The sequence below is a fragment of the Somniosus microcephalus genome, chromosome 16, assembly GCF_052327205.1.
Source record: "Somniosus microcephalus isolate GS21.2 chromosome 16, FLI_Smic_1.0, whole genome shotgun sequence".
NCBI classification, from domain to species: domain Eukaryota; kingdom Metazoa; phylum Chordata; class Chondrichthyes; order Squaliformes; family Somniosidae; genus Somniosus; species Somniosus microcephalus.
In genome coordinates this window covers 47,380,353-47,400,577 of record NC_141002.1, presented here as the reverse complement: position 1 = coordinate 47,400,577, position 20,225 = coordinate 47,380,353, and the positions used below count along the sequence as shown (strand labels likewise).

At 43.9% G+C, this 20,225-nt stretch overlaps 2 protein-coding genes across 7 annotated transcripts in view; both read left to right on the top strand.

Moving 5' to 3' along the window:
- Positions 1-16,535, top strand: part of mkrn1 (makorin, ring finger protein, 1) — a 106,165-nt gene extending 89,630 nt beyond the window's left edge. For 4 of the 6 annotated variants that reach the window (XM_086008927.1, XM_086008928.1, XM_086008929.1 and 1 more), the window contains 2 exons: positions 3,615-3,759; positions 6,898-9,010. In XM_086008927.1, coding sequence (XP_085865053.1) covers positions 3,615-3,759; positions 6,898-7,107 — 355 coding nt within the window. In that variant the 3' untranslated portion in view covers positions 7,108-9,010. Of the gene's footprint in view, positions 1-3,614; positions 3,760-6,897; positions 9,011-12,347; positions 12,418-12,615; positions 12,672-16,447 lie in introns of those variants that run through there. The other 2 variants (XM_086008931.1, XM_086008932.1) reach the window with 2 other exon arrangements.
- On the top strand, positions 14,808-17,616 carry LOC147106128 (protein NYNRIN-like). Its single transcript, XM_086008926.1, has one exon. It carries the CDS (start codon positions 14,814-14,816, stop codon positions 16,719-16,721), a length of 1,908 nt encoding a protein of 635 aa, XP_085865052.1. The 5' UTR covers positions 14,808-14,813; the 3' UTR covers positions 16,722-17,616.
- Positions 17,617-20,225: the final 2,609 nt, after the last annotated feature.

Below are 20,225 nucleotides of genomic sequence, written 5' to 3'. Positions count from 1 at the left end.
TCAATCTGACTCGCAGCACCCCAGCTGGAATCTCCTCAATCTGACTCTCAGCACCCCGGCTGGAATCTCCTCAATCTGACTCGCAGCACCCCAGCTGGAATCTCCTCAATCTGACTCTCAGCACCCCAGCTGGAATCTCCTCAATCTGACTCGCAGCACCCACCCCAGCTGGAATCTCCTCAATCTGACTCGCAGCACCCCGGCTGGAATCTCCTCAATCTGACTCGCAGCACCCCGGCTGGAATCTCCTCAATCTGACTCGCAGCACCCCGGCTGGAATCTCCTCAATCTGACTCGCAGCACCCCGGCTGGAATCTCCTCAATCTGACTCGCAGCACCCCAGCTGGAATCTCCTCAATCTGACTCGCAGCACCCCGGCTGGAATCTCCTCAATCTGACTCTCAGCACCCCGGCTGGAATCTCCTCAATCTGACTCGCAGCACCCCGGCTGGAATCTCCTCAATCTGACTCTCAGCACCCCAGCTGGAATCTCCTCAATCTGACTCTCAGCACCCACCCCAGCTGGAATCTCCTCAATCTGACTCGCAGCACCCTGGCTGGAATCTCCTCAATCTGACTCGCAGCACCCACCCCAGCTGGAATCTCCTCAATCTGACTCGCAGCACCCCGGCTGGAATCTCCTCAATCTGACTCGCAGCACCCACCCCAGCTGGAATCTCCTCAATCTGACTCGCAGCACCCACCCCGGCTGGAATCTCCTCAATCTGACTCGCAGCACCCCGGCTGGAATCTCCTCAATCTGACTCGCAGCACCCCAGCTGGAATCTCCTCAATCTGACTCGCAGCACCCCGGCTGGAATCTCCTCAATCTGACTCGCAGCACCCACCCCAGCTGGAATCTCCTCAATCTGACTCGCAGCACCCACCCCGGCTGGAATCTCCTCAATCTGACTCGCAGCACCCCGGCTGGAATCTCCTCAATCTGACTCGCAGCACCCCAGCTGGAATCTCCTCAATCTGACTCGCAGCACCCCGGCTGGAATCTCCTCAATCTGACTCGCAGCACCCCAGCTGGAATCTCCTCAATCTGACTCGCAGCACCCACCCCAGCTGGAATCTCCTCAATCTGACTCGCAGCACCCCGGCTGGAATCTCCTCAATCTGACTCGCAGCACCCCGGCTGGAATCTCCTCAATCTGACTCGCAGCACCCACCCCAGCTGGAATCTCCTCAATCTGACTCGCAGCACCCCAGCTGGAATCTCCTCAATCTGACTCGCAGCACCCCGGCTGGAATCTCCTCAATCTGACTCGCAGCACCCACCCCAGCTGGAATCTCCTCAATCTGACTCGCAGCACCCCAGCTGGAATCTCCTCAATCTGACTCGCAGCACCCCGGCTGGAATCTCCTCAATCTGACTCGCAGCACCCCGGCTGGAATCTCCTCAATCTGACTCGCAGCACCCCGGCTGGAATCTCCTCAATCTGACTCGCAGCACCCCGGCTGGAATCTCCTCAATCTGACTCTCAGCACCCCAGCTGGAATCTCCTCAATCTGACTCGCAGCACCCACCCCAGCTGGAATCTCCTCAATCTGACTCTCAGCACCCACCCCAGCTGGAATCTCCTCAATCTGACTCGCAGCACCCCGGCTGGAATCTCCTCAATCTGACTCGCAGCACCCACCCCAGCTGGAATCTCCTCAATCTGACTCGCAGCACCCCGGCTGGAATCTCCTCAATCTGACTCGCAGCACCCACCCCAGCTGGAATCTCCTCAATCTGACTCTCAGCACCCACCCCAGCTGGAATCTCCTCAATCTGACTCGCAGCACCCACCCCAGCTGGAATCTCCTCAATCTGACTCGCAGCACCCCGGCTGGAATCTCCTCAATCTGACTCGCAGCACCCCGGCTGGAATCTCCTCAATCTGACTCGCAGCACCCCAGCTGGAATCTCCTCAATCTGACTCGCAGCACCCCGGCTGGAATCTCCTCAATCTGACTCGCAGCACCCCAGCTGGAATCTCCTCAATCTGACTCGCAGCACCCCAGCTGGAATCTCCTCAATCTGACTCGCAGCACCCACCCCAGCTGGAATCTCCTCAATCTGATTACTGGTTTCTACGCCAATCTTGCTGACGGCACCTGAAGCCAAAATTTTCTGAGAATCTCATCAGCACATGCCTGGACGTAAAAACCAGTGTAAAAGAAGTGGAAATCAGCCTAAACAATCGGGGCCCGAGAGAAATGCGGAATATGCGTTATCTTCTTTAAGTTCCTTTTTATCTTTATGATGGGAAAATTGAAATAATTTATGTACATTAAGCACAGTGTGTTTAAGAAACTACAATTGTGGAAGCGCTCCTCTTAATGTAATAAATTCTTATGCCATAAATTATTTAAAGATACAAGAAAGTACAGTGCCGGTCTCAGTAAGGAAAATTGCTATAAAACACCAGATATAGTGACTTTCGGTCATACCGTGCCTAAATTTTGGGAGTTACTTTACATCCGTTCAGAACTAATGTAAATGTAGGAAACTCGCGTTCTCTGGCCTGTTTCATTGAGGTGGGGCTATGTTAATGAGCTCAACGGGATTACAAAGGACGTAACTCAGGAGTGGTGCAAATTATCGAGGAAATTCACACAGAGATGTTTCAGGGTAAAACTAAATCAGTTCTGCGAATTTCCTTGGAGAAAATTCAGCGCATCTCCGCTCTTGCACCGTAAACTTTCCAGGAAATTCCGGGACACTATGGACTCTAACCAAAACTATGTAATTTCCTGAGAAAAGGTTCTGCAAAATGTCTCTTCCCCTCCTAACAAAGTAAATCAAGTAAAACCCCAGAAACTTTATCCAACTTCATGTTCTTCATTACGAACAGTTTGCTTTCTTGACTTGACATTTCCATGCTCCTATTCCACTCAAAATTCATCTATACCATTATTTATTCTTACAATCCTGAATATTAGTACCAATCAGAAAGGAATCCTGCTCTCATTGAAGGAAATGAATACATCTGTAATGAAAATCCTCAATTCAACTTTTCCTATCAAATCTCAAACTGATTTTGGGTTGGGTAGAGGGCCAAATGCTATAATCCCGTTACATCTTCCTGTACCACATCCTTACATGGATATACGTTCGTTTGTAGGAGGAGAGGGAATGCACAGAATGACTTCCACAGTTGCCATTTATCTGAATTGTCTCCTGAGTCAGCAATCCAAGAATGGCTATGGCACTTTGCAGATACTGTTTTTAAATTTCAAACAGAGTAATTTTGTTTGTGGCACAGTGTGTTGTTGGTTTTAATGAGCTATGACATTCTGGTAGTGTGTGGACCCATACCTATGATTAACTTCTCTGTGTTTTTGCCAAGGGAAGTTATTCTAGGCTGACTTGGGAGTGAGTTGTTAGCTGACACTTAACTGGAGGGTAGTGTATAGCGGAGCATAGCCAAAAATGATTAGCGAAGACTCCGCTAAACATAAAACAAAAGCAAAATACTGCGGATGCTAGAAATCAACGTAACATTATAAATATACTTGTTGATGATGAAATTGATCTAATGCTATTTTACTGGCTTATTTCATCAGATAAAGCAGGAGTTTTCAGTAAGTTATTCAATAATTATTTATCTTTTGCTCTGCAGCAACAAGGCATGTCGATACTTTGATCAGGGACGTGGCACTTGTCCCTTTGGGGGGAACTGTTTCTACAAACACGCATACCCTGATGGTCGTCTGGAAGAACCCCAACCACAGAGGAAGCCAATTGGATCAATGGGTAGATACCGGGTAAGCAAATTACAATATGTTAAACAAGTGAGTTTTGATTAAGAAAGCCACCTTGTGCTATTGCTTTCATCTATGAGCTGTAAGTTGAACTAGTTATAGGGAGGTATCGTGGAACATCCTACAACAACTTTTTTTATATTTGGTTTCCTGGTAAGCTGTGCCACTTCCCGCTTAGCTTTGTTTCCTTCTAATTAAATGATTTAGGGCAAAATTAAGATAGTTAGCAGAGATTTGCTTTACATTTGCTACTCCAGGTGTGATTTTGACACTTTTCATGTAAATTATGTATTTAGCATTGTTTTGGTTATTATGTTATAAATATATACAAACAATTGGAACCCCAAATCTTACAGGTTGAGATTGTTAGTAAAGTGGTACCAGAATTGTACTCTTTTGGAGATCTGATTGGATTGGAACTACTACTCAAACTCAATATTTCATGTTGACTTGTATAATTAAATCGACTTGGTTTATACCAGAAGCACCCCCGACTGGTTTTTTATGCTGTAATTTTGCGCCAGTACAACCTGGAGACAAAAATTGAGGTTCCGTTTCTTTCCATTGGCCTCCTCCCTGCTCCATTGTTGCTTGATCTCTACTGTCTTCAAAATATGCACATGTACAAACAAAAATGTGTCAGAACATTGCCTTGCTGAGAGCAAGTAGTCTGAAGGCGTGTCTGTATAGACTGAAAATATTGAGCCTGAACTAATCCTCTCCGTTTCTCTGCAACTGTGGTATAAGCTGAAAGGAAATTTTTTGTCTAGTGGCCCTTTCAACAGCTAACAATGGGCCAGAAATTCGCGGCCAGAAGCGTGAGTACGGTCGGGGTACTCACGCATCTGGCCGTTGGAAATGCCGGCGTTCAGCAGGAACAGCGCATGCGGGGAACGCCGGCATTTCCAGACCCGAGGTCTATTCACAGCGCGTGCGACTGCACAGGCAGCGCTTGCGCAGTGAACTTTGTGGATTTCAATGATGGATTCAGTGAGGGTAAGTCCTTAGAAGTTACACTTGAAAAAAGCAAGTGTAAAGTTGTTCATTGGCTGCAGAGGAAGATATATTTTATCGTGGAGCTTCTGAAATGCAATATTTTTGTTTGGGAAAGGGAGGGAAGTTATTTTAAGAAATTTTAAGTAAGTTTTAAAGTTAAAATTTTTTTTTTTTTTAAAGGGTTTTCAGAACGGTAGGTAGAAGGAGCAATTGTGGCTGTGTGAATGGAATGTGAGAATGAGTTATGTATGTATGTCCACATATATTCCTTTACGTATATGTATGTATGTTTTATATTCCTTTACTAATGTGTATGAATGTATGTTTTTAATTATGATTTTCCAATAAGTTACTTTCTCTGAAAGTCATAATTAAATAATACATTCATACACATAAGTAAAGGAATATATACAGACATACATACTTTCAGAAGCTCCACGATAATAAATATCTTCCTCCGCAGCCTCTGGAGCAACTGTACCCATGCTTTTTTCATGTGTAAGTTGTAATGGCTTGACCTCACTGAAAGCATTAATGAAAGCGGCGAATTATACTGCGCATGCGCTGCCTGTGCAGTCGCACACGTTCTGCCTCTGAACCCCTTCGTTCAGAGGACAGGAAATGCCGGTTTTCCCCACATGCACTGTGCATGCTGAAAACCGGCATTTCATCCGGCCAGATGCGTAAGTACCCCGACCGTACTCGCGCATTTGGAAGGGAATTACTGGGCCAACATTTTACATGTCAACAAAATGAAAAATGTAACAATTGCACGACTTGCCCCCTCGCATCTGCGACTGAGGGTCCAAGGAGGTGCATTGCGCAAGAGGTCATCATCGTACGTATCCTCACACTGTTCCCTTTGGGGAACTGTATGAAGTGGTGGAAGGATTTATGGCCGTGATTAACGCTCATTCCGTGACCGTAACCATCTTTGAACCAGCCATTAGGGTGGTTAGTCCTATGGCGGGAGGGTTTTACGGGCTCCCACAACCCATCTGAGGGTGGGGGGGGGCCACCAACACCCACGGACGCAAGTATCCCGCTGGATGTCCACCCAGAATTTAAAGTTGGAGCTCCGACTCCACTTGCCGGGACTGTCTGGAGTGGGGTTCAAAACCCTACTCCTTCTGGCCCAGCGGCGGGGATGCTTACTGCTACGCAAAAGGCCCACTCCGCACAAAAGGTGACACCCATACGTTTCCTGCGCCTTTTCCCTCCCCGTGACTGGAGCCCTATGCTGCCATTTCACGTTGCTAATCGGATTGGGCCTTTGTCATAGCGGTAGGATCCCCGCCGCTGGGCCAGATCAGGGTAGGGTTTCGAACCCCGCTCCAGACAGTCCCGGCAAGTGGAGTCGGAGCTCCGGCTCTAAATTCTGGGTTGACATCCAGTGGGATATTTGCATCCGTGGGTGTGGGTGGCCCCCCCTCCTTGTATAGCTTGTGGGAGCCTGTAAAACCCTCCCGCCATAGGACTAACCGCCCTAATGGCTGGTTCAAAGATGGCTATGGTCACGGAATGAGCGTTAATCATGGCCATAAATCCTTCCACCACTTCATACAGTTCCCCAAAGGGAACAGTGTGAAGACACGTACGACGACGACATTGCTAAATAAATAAATGGAATTTAAAAAATTCTTTTAGGGCTTTTAAAAGTCTTTAAATTGCTTTAATTCTCTTTAAAACTACTTCAGATTACTCAAAATAATGTAAACATTTTAAAAAGTTTATAAAAGTTACCAAAATCTTCAAAAAACTTCCAAAAACCTATTTAAACTGCTGCTTTGCATGTGAAAATGCTTAGCAGCTTGACAGAAACATTGGGGGCGTGTCCAGTGAAACTGAGACCTCAAGGGGCGTGTCTCACTTGCACTGCACGCTCCTGGCTTCGCGCTGGCTGCACTCCTGGGCGGCGTGACGTCATACGCTGCCCGGGATTCTTCTTTTTCAAACACCAAGTCCAGGCGTCCCTGGAGCTGATCGGCAGTAGCGCGGGGTAAGTGCATATACGGGGCTTGCACGCGCGGCAAGCCCCGTTCACCAATTTCTGGCCCATAGTTATTTGGCGGTCAGTTCAATATTGCTGAGATGTTTGTTTAAGACACTTTTAATTTGTTTACAATTACATACGTTTTGTCATAGAACCAACGAAGGACTCATCTTTGGGATTTCATTGAAGAGAGAGAAAATGCTGATTCCTATGAAGATGATGAAATGGTCACTTTTGAGCTTGGTGAAGTGCTGCTTATGCTTTTGGCAGATGGCCCTGATGATGACTTTTCAGATTCTGATGATGAGTGGGACTTGTTCCATGATGAAATGGATGTTGATTACTATGAATTTGACCTATAGCACCCATTGTGGATTTTGGACTGTCTTGTTCTTTGTTTTTTAGACAGTAGCTTTTCCTGTGTTGTGGCAGTGCCATATGTCTTAGGCAGGCCAGGCATTCTGGGTGCAGTTTCACTTTGGACGTTGTGCAGAGTTCTTGTCGGTAGTGCATTAAAAGAAACTTGTTCCTTATGAAATATAAGTTAAATTAACTTGCTTTACTCAAGGTGATAAGCTGGAGGATAAATATAGCAACTGGCTGTATCTATTCATGTGGAATAAGAGTTGAGTTTAGGTACTTGACCTAACATGGGTGTCTGTCCTTGGTGGTTATGAAAGCGATATGACCACTTGCATGCACAAAAGCCTGAAATCAACAAGGGACCACATACACCTTAATTCATCTGACAACTTGTGTTATTCCATACAATGCTCTCTCCACATAACTACATTTGTTTTTAAAGAGGGTGTCGTGCAGTCAGTGGCCTTTTTAAAAGTCAAAGTATAAAATAATTATGGTTAACAACCGTGGTTTTTTCCTGTCTTTCTATTTTTTTAATTTTATATAGTATACTAATAGAGCTCAGGAGAACCTGGGTTGGAGGAGCTACTGAGTCCAGCTTGTGAGGGAGCTGAATTATCTATACAGTGTTGAGATGACCAGACTGCTTTATTTCAGGACTTATTTGTTCCCACATGCTGTATGGCTCAGCAACTCCCTCCCAACCAATTCTCATCAATAACATCATCAGCACTCGGTTTATACAAAAATATTTTTAAAATAAACTCAAATAGGTCAGAAAGAAAAGGATGTTAATCAGAATTATTTTCAGTTGTTCAATTTTGAAAAGCGATCCTACTGTTAAGATGCCCTCTTTAAGTATGTACCCTGTTCGAAAAGGTTGTTTGCCACGTTGAAGTGAATTGATGGTATTTATAAAAACAAAACAAAACCTAATCTAGCACTACCAGATTCCATAAGAAATGTGGGGTTAGCTGTTCCATATAACACCGTTGTTTTTTTTATTTATTAACTATTGGCTGTTCTGACTGGCATTTCCATGTTAGTTGGCTTATTTAAATCCTTCATCTAATCTAGATAAAAATAATGACAAAAAAATTATGGGGTTACCAAAGTCTTGTTATTTATCCCTTTTTCATAAAAGTAGTCTCATTTTATATCATGTAACAGGTTTATCTGACTGATTTCAGTTCAGATTTCATTTCGACTCTAACATTAAGAATAGGGAGTTCTTGGTGATACTGACTTAATCTGCTGTTTGGGAATGGTCAAAGTGAGTCTTTCATAAAGTACCAAATTCATCAATTGCAGGTTAAGTGTGTAAATTTTCAGACTTAGGCAGATTAACTGCCACCATTCTCTCCTTTACAAATGCTCACCTGTTAACTAATTAAGATGGATTAGTTGAGTATGCTGTGAGTTATTAATGAATGAGATTCAGTCAAATGTACCTATTTCTACTACCTTGTATTATAATATTTAAACTCCACATCCTCAGTCTCTGGCTTCATGGTATCTGCACAACATGAACTCATTTGCAGACTGAAAACTAGCATACATGTTCCTATTCTCCTTTACAGGATATTAGGATTCAGTGAATATTTTTAATGGAAGCATGGGAATCTGAGTAATTGTGGCATGACTTGGATATGTGACAATGCAAATTAGCCCTTTTTCCTCTTTGTGGAACTGCACGTGAGGTCTGAATTTGTGAAGAGGTTTGCTGTTGTGAGACTAATCATCTTGGCAATGTAAGTGGGAGGGAATGATATAGATTGCCAAAGCTGTTTGAGACCAGTTACCATACCTCTGGAAATGTAGCTGAAACAGATGCCCTTTAAACTGTCATATTACAAGTATAAAACAGCATTTTTCTAAATAAATATCTTTTGCTCTAAACAATGTTGTATGTGTCCTGTGTGTATCCTGGGTTTGAAAAAAAAAGTCAAGATGCTTGTGTACTTAACAGGGATGATCTATAATACAACATATGGTACATTAAATGATGGGTAGAGTATCTCAATGAATTGACAAGATAAATAAGTAGGCAGATTTGTAATTAAAATGGGGTAAGTAGCACCAAGAGCCAAAAAGCTAGTTTATTTAAGTGAGCACCCTGATGTCTTAATGTCCAAAGCCCATGGATGTTCTAAGAAACTCTTCAGCATGGTATTTGTCATATGCTGTGTTGCAGCAATTTGTGCTCCATTTAATTGCTGTACTTCATGTTCGTTAACCACTGGAGTTAACAGTTCCACAAATTTACGATCTTGCTTTTATGTTTTTAAAGCTGAGGTTGCACTCGAGCAGGTTTAGGAGTTTGAACACTGTCCTTTCTCCTCTGGGCTCTGGATTTGAATCTTGTCTGGACTGAAAGGATGGGAGTTTTCCCCTATCTTCCAACTGGAACAGCCCAAAATGAAATTAATTCTAAAAGAGCATTAAGGGAACTATCTTAGCTGATATCACTTTAACTAATATTTACTCCAAGAAGGAAAAGGAAAAGCATTGGCCAGAATTTTCTGGAGTGTCAGCGGGCGGGATCGGTGGCAGGTCAGATGAGAAAGTTTTTTTTTTTTACAGTGGGTCGGGAATGTGCCATTCCCAATGTCGGGTCTGTCGGCATTGAGCAGTCCCGACAGGCAGCAGCAGGCGACCCAATTAAACGCATTATAATGTACTTAATGGGCTTTTTTAACTTTAACTTCATGGCCACTGGAATCACGCTGTTCAGGGACCATGTCTGTCAACCTGAGGCAGGAGTTCCGTGGCCATTGCTCCAGCTGATTACTTGACCACTTCAAATGTACAGGAAAAGCTCCCACCTGACAGACTATCCACTTTCCTCAGCCACAAGCTGTTTCTCAGTCCATTTCCAGCACAGATTCTGCAGGCTTTCCACTTTCCACTCTCCATCCAGTATCACCTCATTGGAAGAACTCTCTCACCATTGACAGGATGCTTCTGTCATCTCTACTTCACCTGCCATCTATTCCATCAACATGGGTGCCCTTTATACTGTCTCACCTTGGTCCTCCGAATCCAACCACGATCAGCACCAACAACAACACCAACCTTCTCCGCAATCACCTGATGCTGCACAGGACAGAGGGCATCGGCACCCGAGCACATTGCTGCCCTGGAGGCCAGTGATGGCCTCACCATGGCCAGATTTACTTCACTTGATGCTATACACCTTGGCTGCCACTACCCCACACCAACACCATAAAGCATCCCAACAATGTCCAAGCCATTCTTTTCACACTCACCACCATTATGGGGGTACTGTTATGTCTTGCCATTCACTTCAACTCACTAAGCCACTTCCAAAGGTGCACACAAATCTGTCCAAGAATGCAAAGTGTTGAAAATAAAGGTTTCAATGTTTGAAATCACATTAACAGAAACATGAACAGGGGATAAAACACCCAAGTGGCTACCTGTGTGTGTTAGTTGGTATGATTGCACTAGGATGAGGCTAGTGAGATGGGGATGTGATAATGTAGATAGAGAGGGATGGGTGGAGGTCCAAGGTAAGTTGGTGTAAGAATGTGCAGGAGCAGGGTAGGGAAGGCAGAGTGATGGGAATGTGTTGAGAGGCACAGGAGGATGAAGGTGAGTGTGGCTTTGTACTAATGGTTTGTGATCTAATGAGATAATTGAAAGGTTTGCTTCACTGCACCCAGGTCCTCCTGACGCCATCCCTGCTTCTGCCCTCCTGTGCCTCCGGGCAGGCTGTGTTGATCTCTTGGGAAGGGAAGAGAACCTCCCTGCGTGCTGTGACTCCCTCCATAAGCATATGGAGGGAGTCATGGAAGAACCTGGGTACAGCCCTGCATCTCTCTGCAGTGATTGTCAGTGTTTGCAGCACTACAATGCTGCAGAACACTGACTGCACAAACGTCAAAAGTAAATTGGCCACGGTCCCTTTACGGAAACCGGCTGATGACTCATCGTGAATGATGTCACCAGACTCGCTTCCTCTAATTGGGCCAGGAAATGTGCTGGGCAGGCTTAACCAGCCTTATCAACGTAAATTCATTTTAGGCAGTGGGATGGAGCCAGCAGTGGGGCTGCGACCCGCCACCAACCTTGCCTGCACCAGACCTGCCGAGGTAAGCAAAATCCTGGCCAGAGGCACCAGTTAGGGCTTGGTTGATTAAGGTAGCTGCAAATGGCACCAGACTGAGGTGTAAATTGCATTCCCTTAAACCATTGTGCCAAGTTTTTTCACCAGCACGTAACCCAGATCCAAGCTGGGATTAAGTTCTCTGGGTTCATTCAGGGAGCGATACCTGCCTTTGCTTAAGGATCTCTTCCAAGCCTGCTCAGTGCATCAGCCTGTGGTGGATGCTGTAAATGTTCCAAGGAAAGCCGATAACCTATGGGATCATTCTCTGCTAGCCAGCTTGGCTGTACATTTTTATACAATAATTGCAGTAGCTCCTCTAGATGTAGTTTAGTAGGAGGGCCCTCTTCAGTGAGAAAATCAAAGAGCTATTTGACAGCTCTAAGCTGCCACCGTTCAATGGTATTACCATCGCTAAATCCCCTACCATCACCATTGACCAAAAACTTAACTGGACCAGCCACATAAATACTGTAGCTACAAGAGCATGTCAGAGGCTGGGTATTGTGGAAATTGACATTATACTTAGCATGCTGGGTAGAATAAAATGGCCAAGTAAAAGAACAAACTTGCTTAGGTTGTAGCTAAAGCAAGAAAAAGTAAATGTGTCACATGTCCAGGACCAAGAGATCTTTCATAATACCCACCCACATTGAGGATGTGATAACAGCTATAATTGACTCACTAGCACAAGGGAGGCATAAGGCTATAGAATAGATAAACTATTAATGATTGTCGCTAGACAAAGAAGCAAAACTATTGAGTAAGCTAATCATCTCGGTAACAAGATGATCAGACATGAGTAAGTAAATCATTTTGGTAACTAGATTCAGACACAACCTCCTGACAGAATATATGATTAACTAACCTTGTCTGGAGATATTTCTGTCCTGCTGACCTTTTGATTGTCCTTGTGCAAACTCTTAATGTGTTTAAAATGATACAATACCATTACACGTGATTTATGGAACGCTTGCTTGTTTGAGTGTATAAATATGCTGCATTCACTGATGTTCGGTGGAGATGTTGGCCTAGCCTTTGTCCAGGCAGCTCTCCCCTTGTGCAAGTAAAAATTAAACTAACAATCTGACGGTACTGCTTGTGTTTTAGAGTCTTACTCGGAGTCGAGATTTCGACAGTAAAACTTGGAGGTTCCACCGAGATCGCTTACTACCTACCGGTGAGTAAATGGACAAAAACACGATGACTCTTTAAGAACAGACCCTAACTGGCCAGTTATCAGTGGTGCTTAATCACCAAAGGGGTTCCTCCTTGGACAAGTACAGTAGTGTAGTCTGTTTGTCTCGGCGAGAGTACTGCGATCTGTTAAGACTCATTTCAGGGTTGAGTTGGAAATTTTTATCACTTCCTCTTTCAGCTTGACAGAAAAGGGAGACAGATTTTGAAAACCTGAACCTTGAAAACAGGCCGGGCAGATTGTTGAAAGGAAGGTAAGAGGAGACGTCTGTAGAGGTCCCTGTTTCTTGAAGGAAGGAAACGATTACCCTTGAAAGAACGGGAGAGATATCCTTGAAATAGAGGAAAAGTAAAAAAAAAAAGGGACGCTCGTCCTTGAAAGATAGGACTTATCCTTGAAAGATAGGATTTTAAAGTAATAAGTTTTACTGTTAAGGACTCGGTCTGTAGGGGTGTACAACGCAGACCGAGAATTGGCTATTTGTTTAGTTAGAGTATAAGAATTTTGATCTGTATACCCCTCTGGGTTTTTTGCAATTTTTGTCATCTCTGTAATTTTTTTTAGCTTTGTATTATTGTGCTACTATTGTCTGTGAGCTCTTGGAAAAACATAACAGGGGATTCAACAGGGGAGGTTGGGTCTTAGAAACACTTAAATTGGTAAAGAGTAAAAAGTGATCAGGGGATCGCAACCAATAAAAATAGGAGCCAGAGCAAGTAAAACACCAGAAAAAGGCACACCTGCCTGTTACATGCTCCAGAATTGTGGTCAGACATCAATAGATGACTTACCCAAATGGGTAAAATGGACCAAAAAGGGGAAAAGGCCATTCCCACCGGATGGTACATTTAATCTAGACCGAATAACGTGTCTCGAGGGGTGTCTCTTAGAAAGGGACCCAGGGAGAAGTGGTAGAAAGAAAGTCAAAACTGGCAATTACAACAAAATGGGGGACAAGGTCATGAATTTACCCAGGGAAACTATTCTACCCAAGCGCAGGCTCACACCCGCCCTCAAGCGAATTTTTCAGTCCACAACCAGTGGGGAGCACAAAATGCTACCCAGAATCAAAGTGGACAAAGTTTAAATTTACCCTATTCAACGTGACGCCTGGGACCTGACCCGCAGATTGCCCAAAAGCAATTACCCCTAGTACGATTGCCTGCAGTTTCAACCAATATGGAGGGAAAAGAAATTCCTTTTCTGGTAGATACGGGAGCCACCAATTCAGTATTGACAAAACAATATGCAGAAGGAATTTTGTGTAGTGCCAGTTGCTTAGGAGTGTCAGGAGTTACTCAGACCATGACTTGGTCAGAACTCCTCAATGTGCAAGTAGATAATTACAGGAATCAACATACCTTTTTAATGTCTCAAGAAGTACCAGTGAATTTATTAGGAAGAGACTTATTATGCAAAATGAAGGCAACGATTTTTTGCTCTGAAAAAAGACTTGAAGTCCATGTTCCCGTAGACAGATGTGGTATGCACCCACTACAGATCAAATTGTCCCCGGTCCTATACGCATGGCAGATTTGTGAAGATGGTCTTAACAAAACATTGTCAACTATTATAGGCTCCCTCCAATTTGTCCTTAGATCGGCGTCCGAATACCAGAAAGAATTGCATTTGGACTATTGGCATACAGAGCCCCACTGCACAGCCTTTTATGATGAGACAGGAATGGACAAATACCACAAAAGATATTATAAGCCCGTTCTGCAACACAGATATTTGCAGAAAATTCGGAAAATTTTAATTGGTCCCGAAGGCATAACCGCCGCTGTTCTTTTACCCATGGAAGCATGGGACCTGTTTGAAGAAAAAGACAGTAAACCACATTGCACCCTAGCGGTGGCACAAGGACATGCACCAAGGGACTTGGGAACAATGGTTAAAAGAATGGGAGGACTAGGAATAGAAAAAGAGTGGCAAGTGCCTCAGGGTACCTTGGTCCAGTATGAAGAAAAGCAGGGATACGGGGTGGAATTGCAGACAAGCCTGCTGTTCGAAGGCAAATTTGAGGCAAGGGTGTTGGACATCCATAACTTCCCGTTCCTACCAGAAGTAGAGAAACTTCTGAGTCAAATCCCCAAGCAAGTATGGTCTAGCCACCCCAATGAGGTCGGAAAGATGTTAACTGCACAACCCTACAAGGTTACCCGCAATCCTGCAGTCCCACTCCCAAGAAAGGCACAATATCCTCTCTCCCAAGCAGTAGAACAAGGCATTGAACCAGTAATCAAGTCCTTACTTGACCAGGGCATTATAATACCAACAAGAAGTCAGTCTGCCGGGATGCCTGCCCGCACTCGCCACCGCTTACTATGCTGTACAACAAGCACAAACTGTGACTCTAAATCATCATACAGTATTACATGTCCCACACTGTCGAGGTGCTGTTAACCAAATACGCCACTCAACACCTAACATCACGTACCATTAAGTACGAGGTAGAATTACTGTCCAATTCAAACTTGACCATAAAGCGATGCGCAACCCTAAATCCAGCTACGCTCCTCCCGACCATTGAGGATGGCACACCCCACTGCTGTGAGACGGTAACCCAGCTGGTCACCAAACCCCGAGTGGACTTAAGTGAAACACAGCTAGAAAATCCAGATTTCATATATTTCGTCGATGGCTCAGCCCTCCGAGATGACAAAGGTACTTCCTGCACTGGCTACGCCATCACAACGGACAATTCAACTGTAGAGGCAATGTCGTTACCAAACTCCTTTTCAGCACAACTATTCGCGCTCACAAGAGCATGTATCTTGGCCACAGACAAAACTGTTAATATTTATACAGATTCAAGGTATGCCTTTGGAGTTGCCCATGATTATGGACAGATCTGGAAATTTAGGGGTTACTTGACCTCCGCAGGCTCAACGATCAAGAATGCAGAACAAGTTGACAATCTTTTACGTGCTGTCCAGTGTCCACGTAAAATTGCTATTATTAAATGTCAAGCACACACAGGCAATCAGGACCAAATTGCATTGGGCAATGACGGGGCTGCAAAAGGTGCTGCTTTGTCAAATACAGGTTCCCAGGTGTCAGCCTATGTTCTTAAAAACACAAAACCTGTTGATTTGCCGCCCACATTGGATGATGTATTGGCCTTTCAGTCACAGGCCAGTACTGAGGAGGTGTTAGCCTGGGCACAAGATCAATGTGATAAAACACCTAAGGGAGTGTGGGTTCACCATGACGGCCACGTGGTGGCACCCAGATCTTTGCTCCCATGGATTGCCCGCTGTGTTCATACTTTCACACTTGCGGGCAAAGGGGGGATGGCAGACTATACCGCACAGACATGGTATGCACCGGGTATTTTGGCAATTGCAAAACAAATTAGTGAAAAGTGTACTACCTGTCAGACGATGAATCCGGGAAAAACGGAGAAGGTACAGTCTGCCACCCACCCAAATCCAACAGGACCTTTTGTGAATTTGCAAATGGATTTTATTGAATTACCCGCATGTATGGGTTTTAAGTATGTATTAGATATTATAGATGTGTTTTCTAAATGGGTTGAAGCTTTTCCACGTAAAAAGAATGACACTGTTACCGTCGCTAAACATTTGTTAAAGGAAATTGTACCACAATTCGGTATACCTGTACAACTCTCGAGTGACAATGGGTCACATTTTACTGGGACAATTATGCGAGAGATGTGTAAGGCTTTGCAAATCAATCAGCATTTTCACTGCAGCTATCATCCACAGTCAGCTGGGCTGGTGGAGCGATATAATGGAATGTTGAAAAATAAGTTAGCTAAGCTATGTGATGAGACTGGACTCAAATGGGTCGAACTGTTACCCCTAGCATTGATGGTAATGCGGTCAGCAACAAACAGAACAACAGGATTATCACCACATGAAATCATCATGGGACGTCCCCAACGATTGCCTTTTTCCGCACCGTTTACTGCTAAACAAATGGACATTCACAAAATGGAAGAAAATATGCTAAACTATTGCATTGCTCTAACAAAATGTATTTCTAGTTTCCATTCACAGGTAAAAGAAGCCCAAGTTGACCCTGCCGAAGGAAGATGCCATAGCTTGGAGCCCGGCGAGTTCGTCTACATAAAGGTGTTCAAGAGAAAGAGTAGCCTTCACCCAAGATTTGAGGGTCCGTCCCAGATCCTGTTAACCACCAACACTGCTGTAAAGGTGAAAGAGAGACCAACATGGATCCACGCCTCGCACTGCAAAAGAGCCCCAGAACCCGAGGAAGAGGAATTGCCAACCCCATCAGTAAATGGAAATGGACGTTAGGACTATGTTTCCTTGTGACACTTATAATACCTGTAATGCCCGAATTGCATGTAAACACCTTTTTGTATATGTCTTACACTTATGCTAGGGGAACTAATGCCTCCAGTTGTTGGGTATGCACACAGGTGCCCATCCGTACGAAGGGAGGAATTCCATTAAGACCTATCCCCTTTAATTCCAATAAAATGGCATATTGGCTGTTTCAACAAAATTCAGAAAAGGCAGAAGCCATGGAGTTAGAAAGGCTCCGAAGAATCCAGATCTGATTAGATTATTGTCCTAGTTAGGACAAAAGGGAGGAATGTGGAAATTGACATTATACTTAGCATGCTGGGTAGAATAAAATGGCCAAGTAAAAGAACAAACTTGCTTAGGTTGTAGCTAAAGCAAAAAAAAGTAAATGTGTCACAACGTGTCCAGGACCAAGAGATCTTTCATAATACCCACCCACATTGAGGATGTGATAACAGCTATAATTGACTCACTAGCACAAGGGAGGCATAAGGCTATAGAATAGATAAACTATTAATGATTGTCGCTAGACAAAGAAGCAAAACTATTGAGTAAGCTAATCATCTCGGTAACAAGATGATCAGACATGAGTAAGTAAATCATTTTGGTAACTAGATTCAGACACAACCTCCTGACAGAATATATGATTAACTAACCTTGTCTGGAGATATTTCTGTCCTGCTGACCTTTTGATTGTCCTTGTGCAAACTCTTAATGTGTTTAAAATGATACAATACCATTACACGTGATTTATGGAACGCTTGCTTGTTTGAGTGTATAAATATGCTGCATTCACTGATGTTTGGTGGAGATGTTGGCCTAGCCTTTGTCCAGGCAGCTCTCCCCTTGTGCAAGTAAAAATTAAACTAACAATCTGACGGTACTGCTTGTGTTTCAGGGTCTTACTCGGAGTCGAGATTTCGACAGTATTCTGCAGTGTGTCTCTCCTCCTGACTCCCTAAAGCCTTTCCACCATATATACAAGGCACAAGTCAGGAGTGTGATGGAATACTTTCCACTTGCCTGGATGAGTGCAGCTCCAACAACACTTTAGAAGCTCGACACCATCCAGGACAAAGCAGCCTGCTTGATTGGTACCCCATCCACCACCTTAAACATTCACTCCCTCCACTACCAGCACACCGTGGCTGTAATGTGTACCATCTACAAGATGCACTGCAGCAACTTGCCAAGGCTTATTTGACAGTACCTCCCAAACCTGTGACCTCTTCCACTTAGAAGGACAAGGGCAGCAGGAGTATAGGAACACCACTACCTCCAAATCACACACCATTCCTGACTTGGAAATATATCGCAGTTCCTTCATTGCTGGGTCAAAATCTTGGATCTCCCTCCCTAACAACACTATGGGAGTATCTTCATCACATGGACTGCAGTGGTTCAAGAAGGCGGCTCACCACCACCGTCTCAAGGGCAATTAAGGATGGGCAATAAATGCTGGCCTTGCCCGTGACGCCCACAGCCTATGAACAAATGGAAAAAAATTGAACCGTTGAGCGATTCCCAGATTGACATTTTCAGGATTTTCCAGCAATGGTCAGGCTTTCCTGTCTGGAGGCTTTATCTGAAGTACAGCTACCATTCTGTGCCTTGAAGCAGGGCTTTATGCATTCAGCATGTTTTTCTAGATCTGGATGTAGTTCAATGAGTGATTGGCATGTTACCCTAAGGAGCAGGCCCCAAACACATTCCCCTACCTCCCCTTCCTACAGTATATTCAAGTGAAAGGCCATCTTCACAGTTTCCAAGTAGCAATACTTCAGAACTATATGGGATGCATCATTTTGTTACTTGTGGTTAGGAGACCATCAGCAAAGGGTGCCCTTAGATTTTGCCCCTGTCTTTTGTGGTGTGGTTCACTGACTATCTGACGGGTCCTCCACTCGTGGAAATATGGCAACCAAGGTAGATGATCTTCTGCCATTTGTTACAATCAAACAGATTAACAGAGGGACTGACATTTATGCAGCAAACCTCCCATTAAAGGTGTCAATGCTAACTGCTTCAACCACTCCATGTGGCAGCGAGTTCCACCTTCACATCACTCCCTAAAGAAATTCCTCCTAAATTCTGTATTTGATTTGTTACTGGATATCTTACATTTAGGCCCCCCTTATTCTGGACTCACCCAAAAGTGGAAAGAGTTTATTCAAGTCTACCTATCGAACTCCTTCATAACGTTAAAGACCTCTATCAAGTCTCCTTAGTCTTTTCTGTTTTCCAGAGAAAAAAGTCCTAGCCTGCTCAATCTTTCCTGAAAGTTGCATCCTTTCAATTTTGGTATCATCTTTGTAAATCTTTTTAGTAGTATGGAGACCAGAACTTCACACAGTATTCCAAGTGTGGTCTAACCAAGGTTCCTTATAAATATAACAATACCTCCCTGCTTTTGTATTCTGTTCATCTAGAAATGAACCCCAGTCTTTCTTTGTACTCTTTATGGCCTTATCAACTTGTTTTGCTTGTTTTAGCATTTTATGTATCTATATCCAGATCTCTGTTCCTCTACCCCATTTAGATTCTTACCTTCCAAAGAATAAGTGGCCTCCTTATTCCACAAAAATGAACCACTTCACATTTTGCTATACTGAATTTCATTTGCCATTTATCTGCTGACTCTGGAAGAAAATATGTACCATAGTCCAATCTGGCTGGAATCACCCCATTTTCTAGTTTTCATTTTCATGCAGGCCAAGGTGTAATACAGCCTAACCAGACTTCCCTCAATGTTTCCTGCAGACAGTACAGTGCACATCAACATCACCAAAAGACACATGTTTCAAAATTAGAATTATGCCCCATATTTTCCTCTATTTTGAACATGTTTACAGTTTCATTAAAACTAACACAAAGGAGAAAAAAATCATCAGTAGTTTACTCAGTAACTAAACCAATGAGTGATATTACGCTTGGGTTTAATTTACAATGTGGTGGCACAATAGGAGCATGGAATGGTTAGACATTTTCTTCATGCCTTCATGTGTGAGTCTAAACAGTGAGTGCCATTGCAACCGTGACGGGGTATCATAGTTTACAGATTTCCTTGTGGAAAGGTCACTCAGGACAAATAAATGAATTCAGTCGACTGAAGATGAATCTAATTAGTACATCGACAAACTATGAACTGAGTTGTACATGTGGCTTTGAATATTTTCCATCTGGTGCAGGGTAAGTAGGTGCATATCTTAATAGACAACACAGCTGTATATTAATTCTCTCTCAGTCCATTTGTTGTCCAGGGACGTGACGCTGCTTGCTCTGGTGCCTGAACTACAGGGTCACAATTCTGTTGCAATATTGGGCCAGAATGGACAACATGAGAGCCAAGACCCTTAATAGATCTGTTGAACAACTTCATGACACAAAAATTGACAGTGAATATAGTCCAGACATATCCAGAATGTCCATCAATTTATCTGCAACAGCAAAAAAAATCATATTCCCTTGATTCTGCTCAAAGGCCACAGGCAA

Coding starts and splice junctions, on each gene's coding strand:
- LOC147106128 (XM_086008926.1), top strand. CDS start 14,814: ATGTCCCACACTGTCGAGGTGCTGTTAACCAAATACGCCACTCAACAC.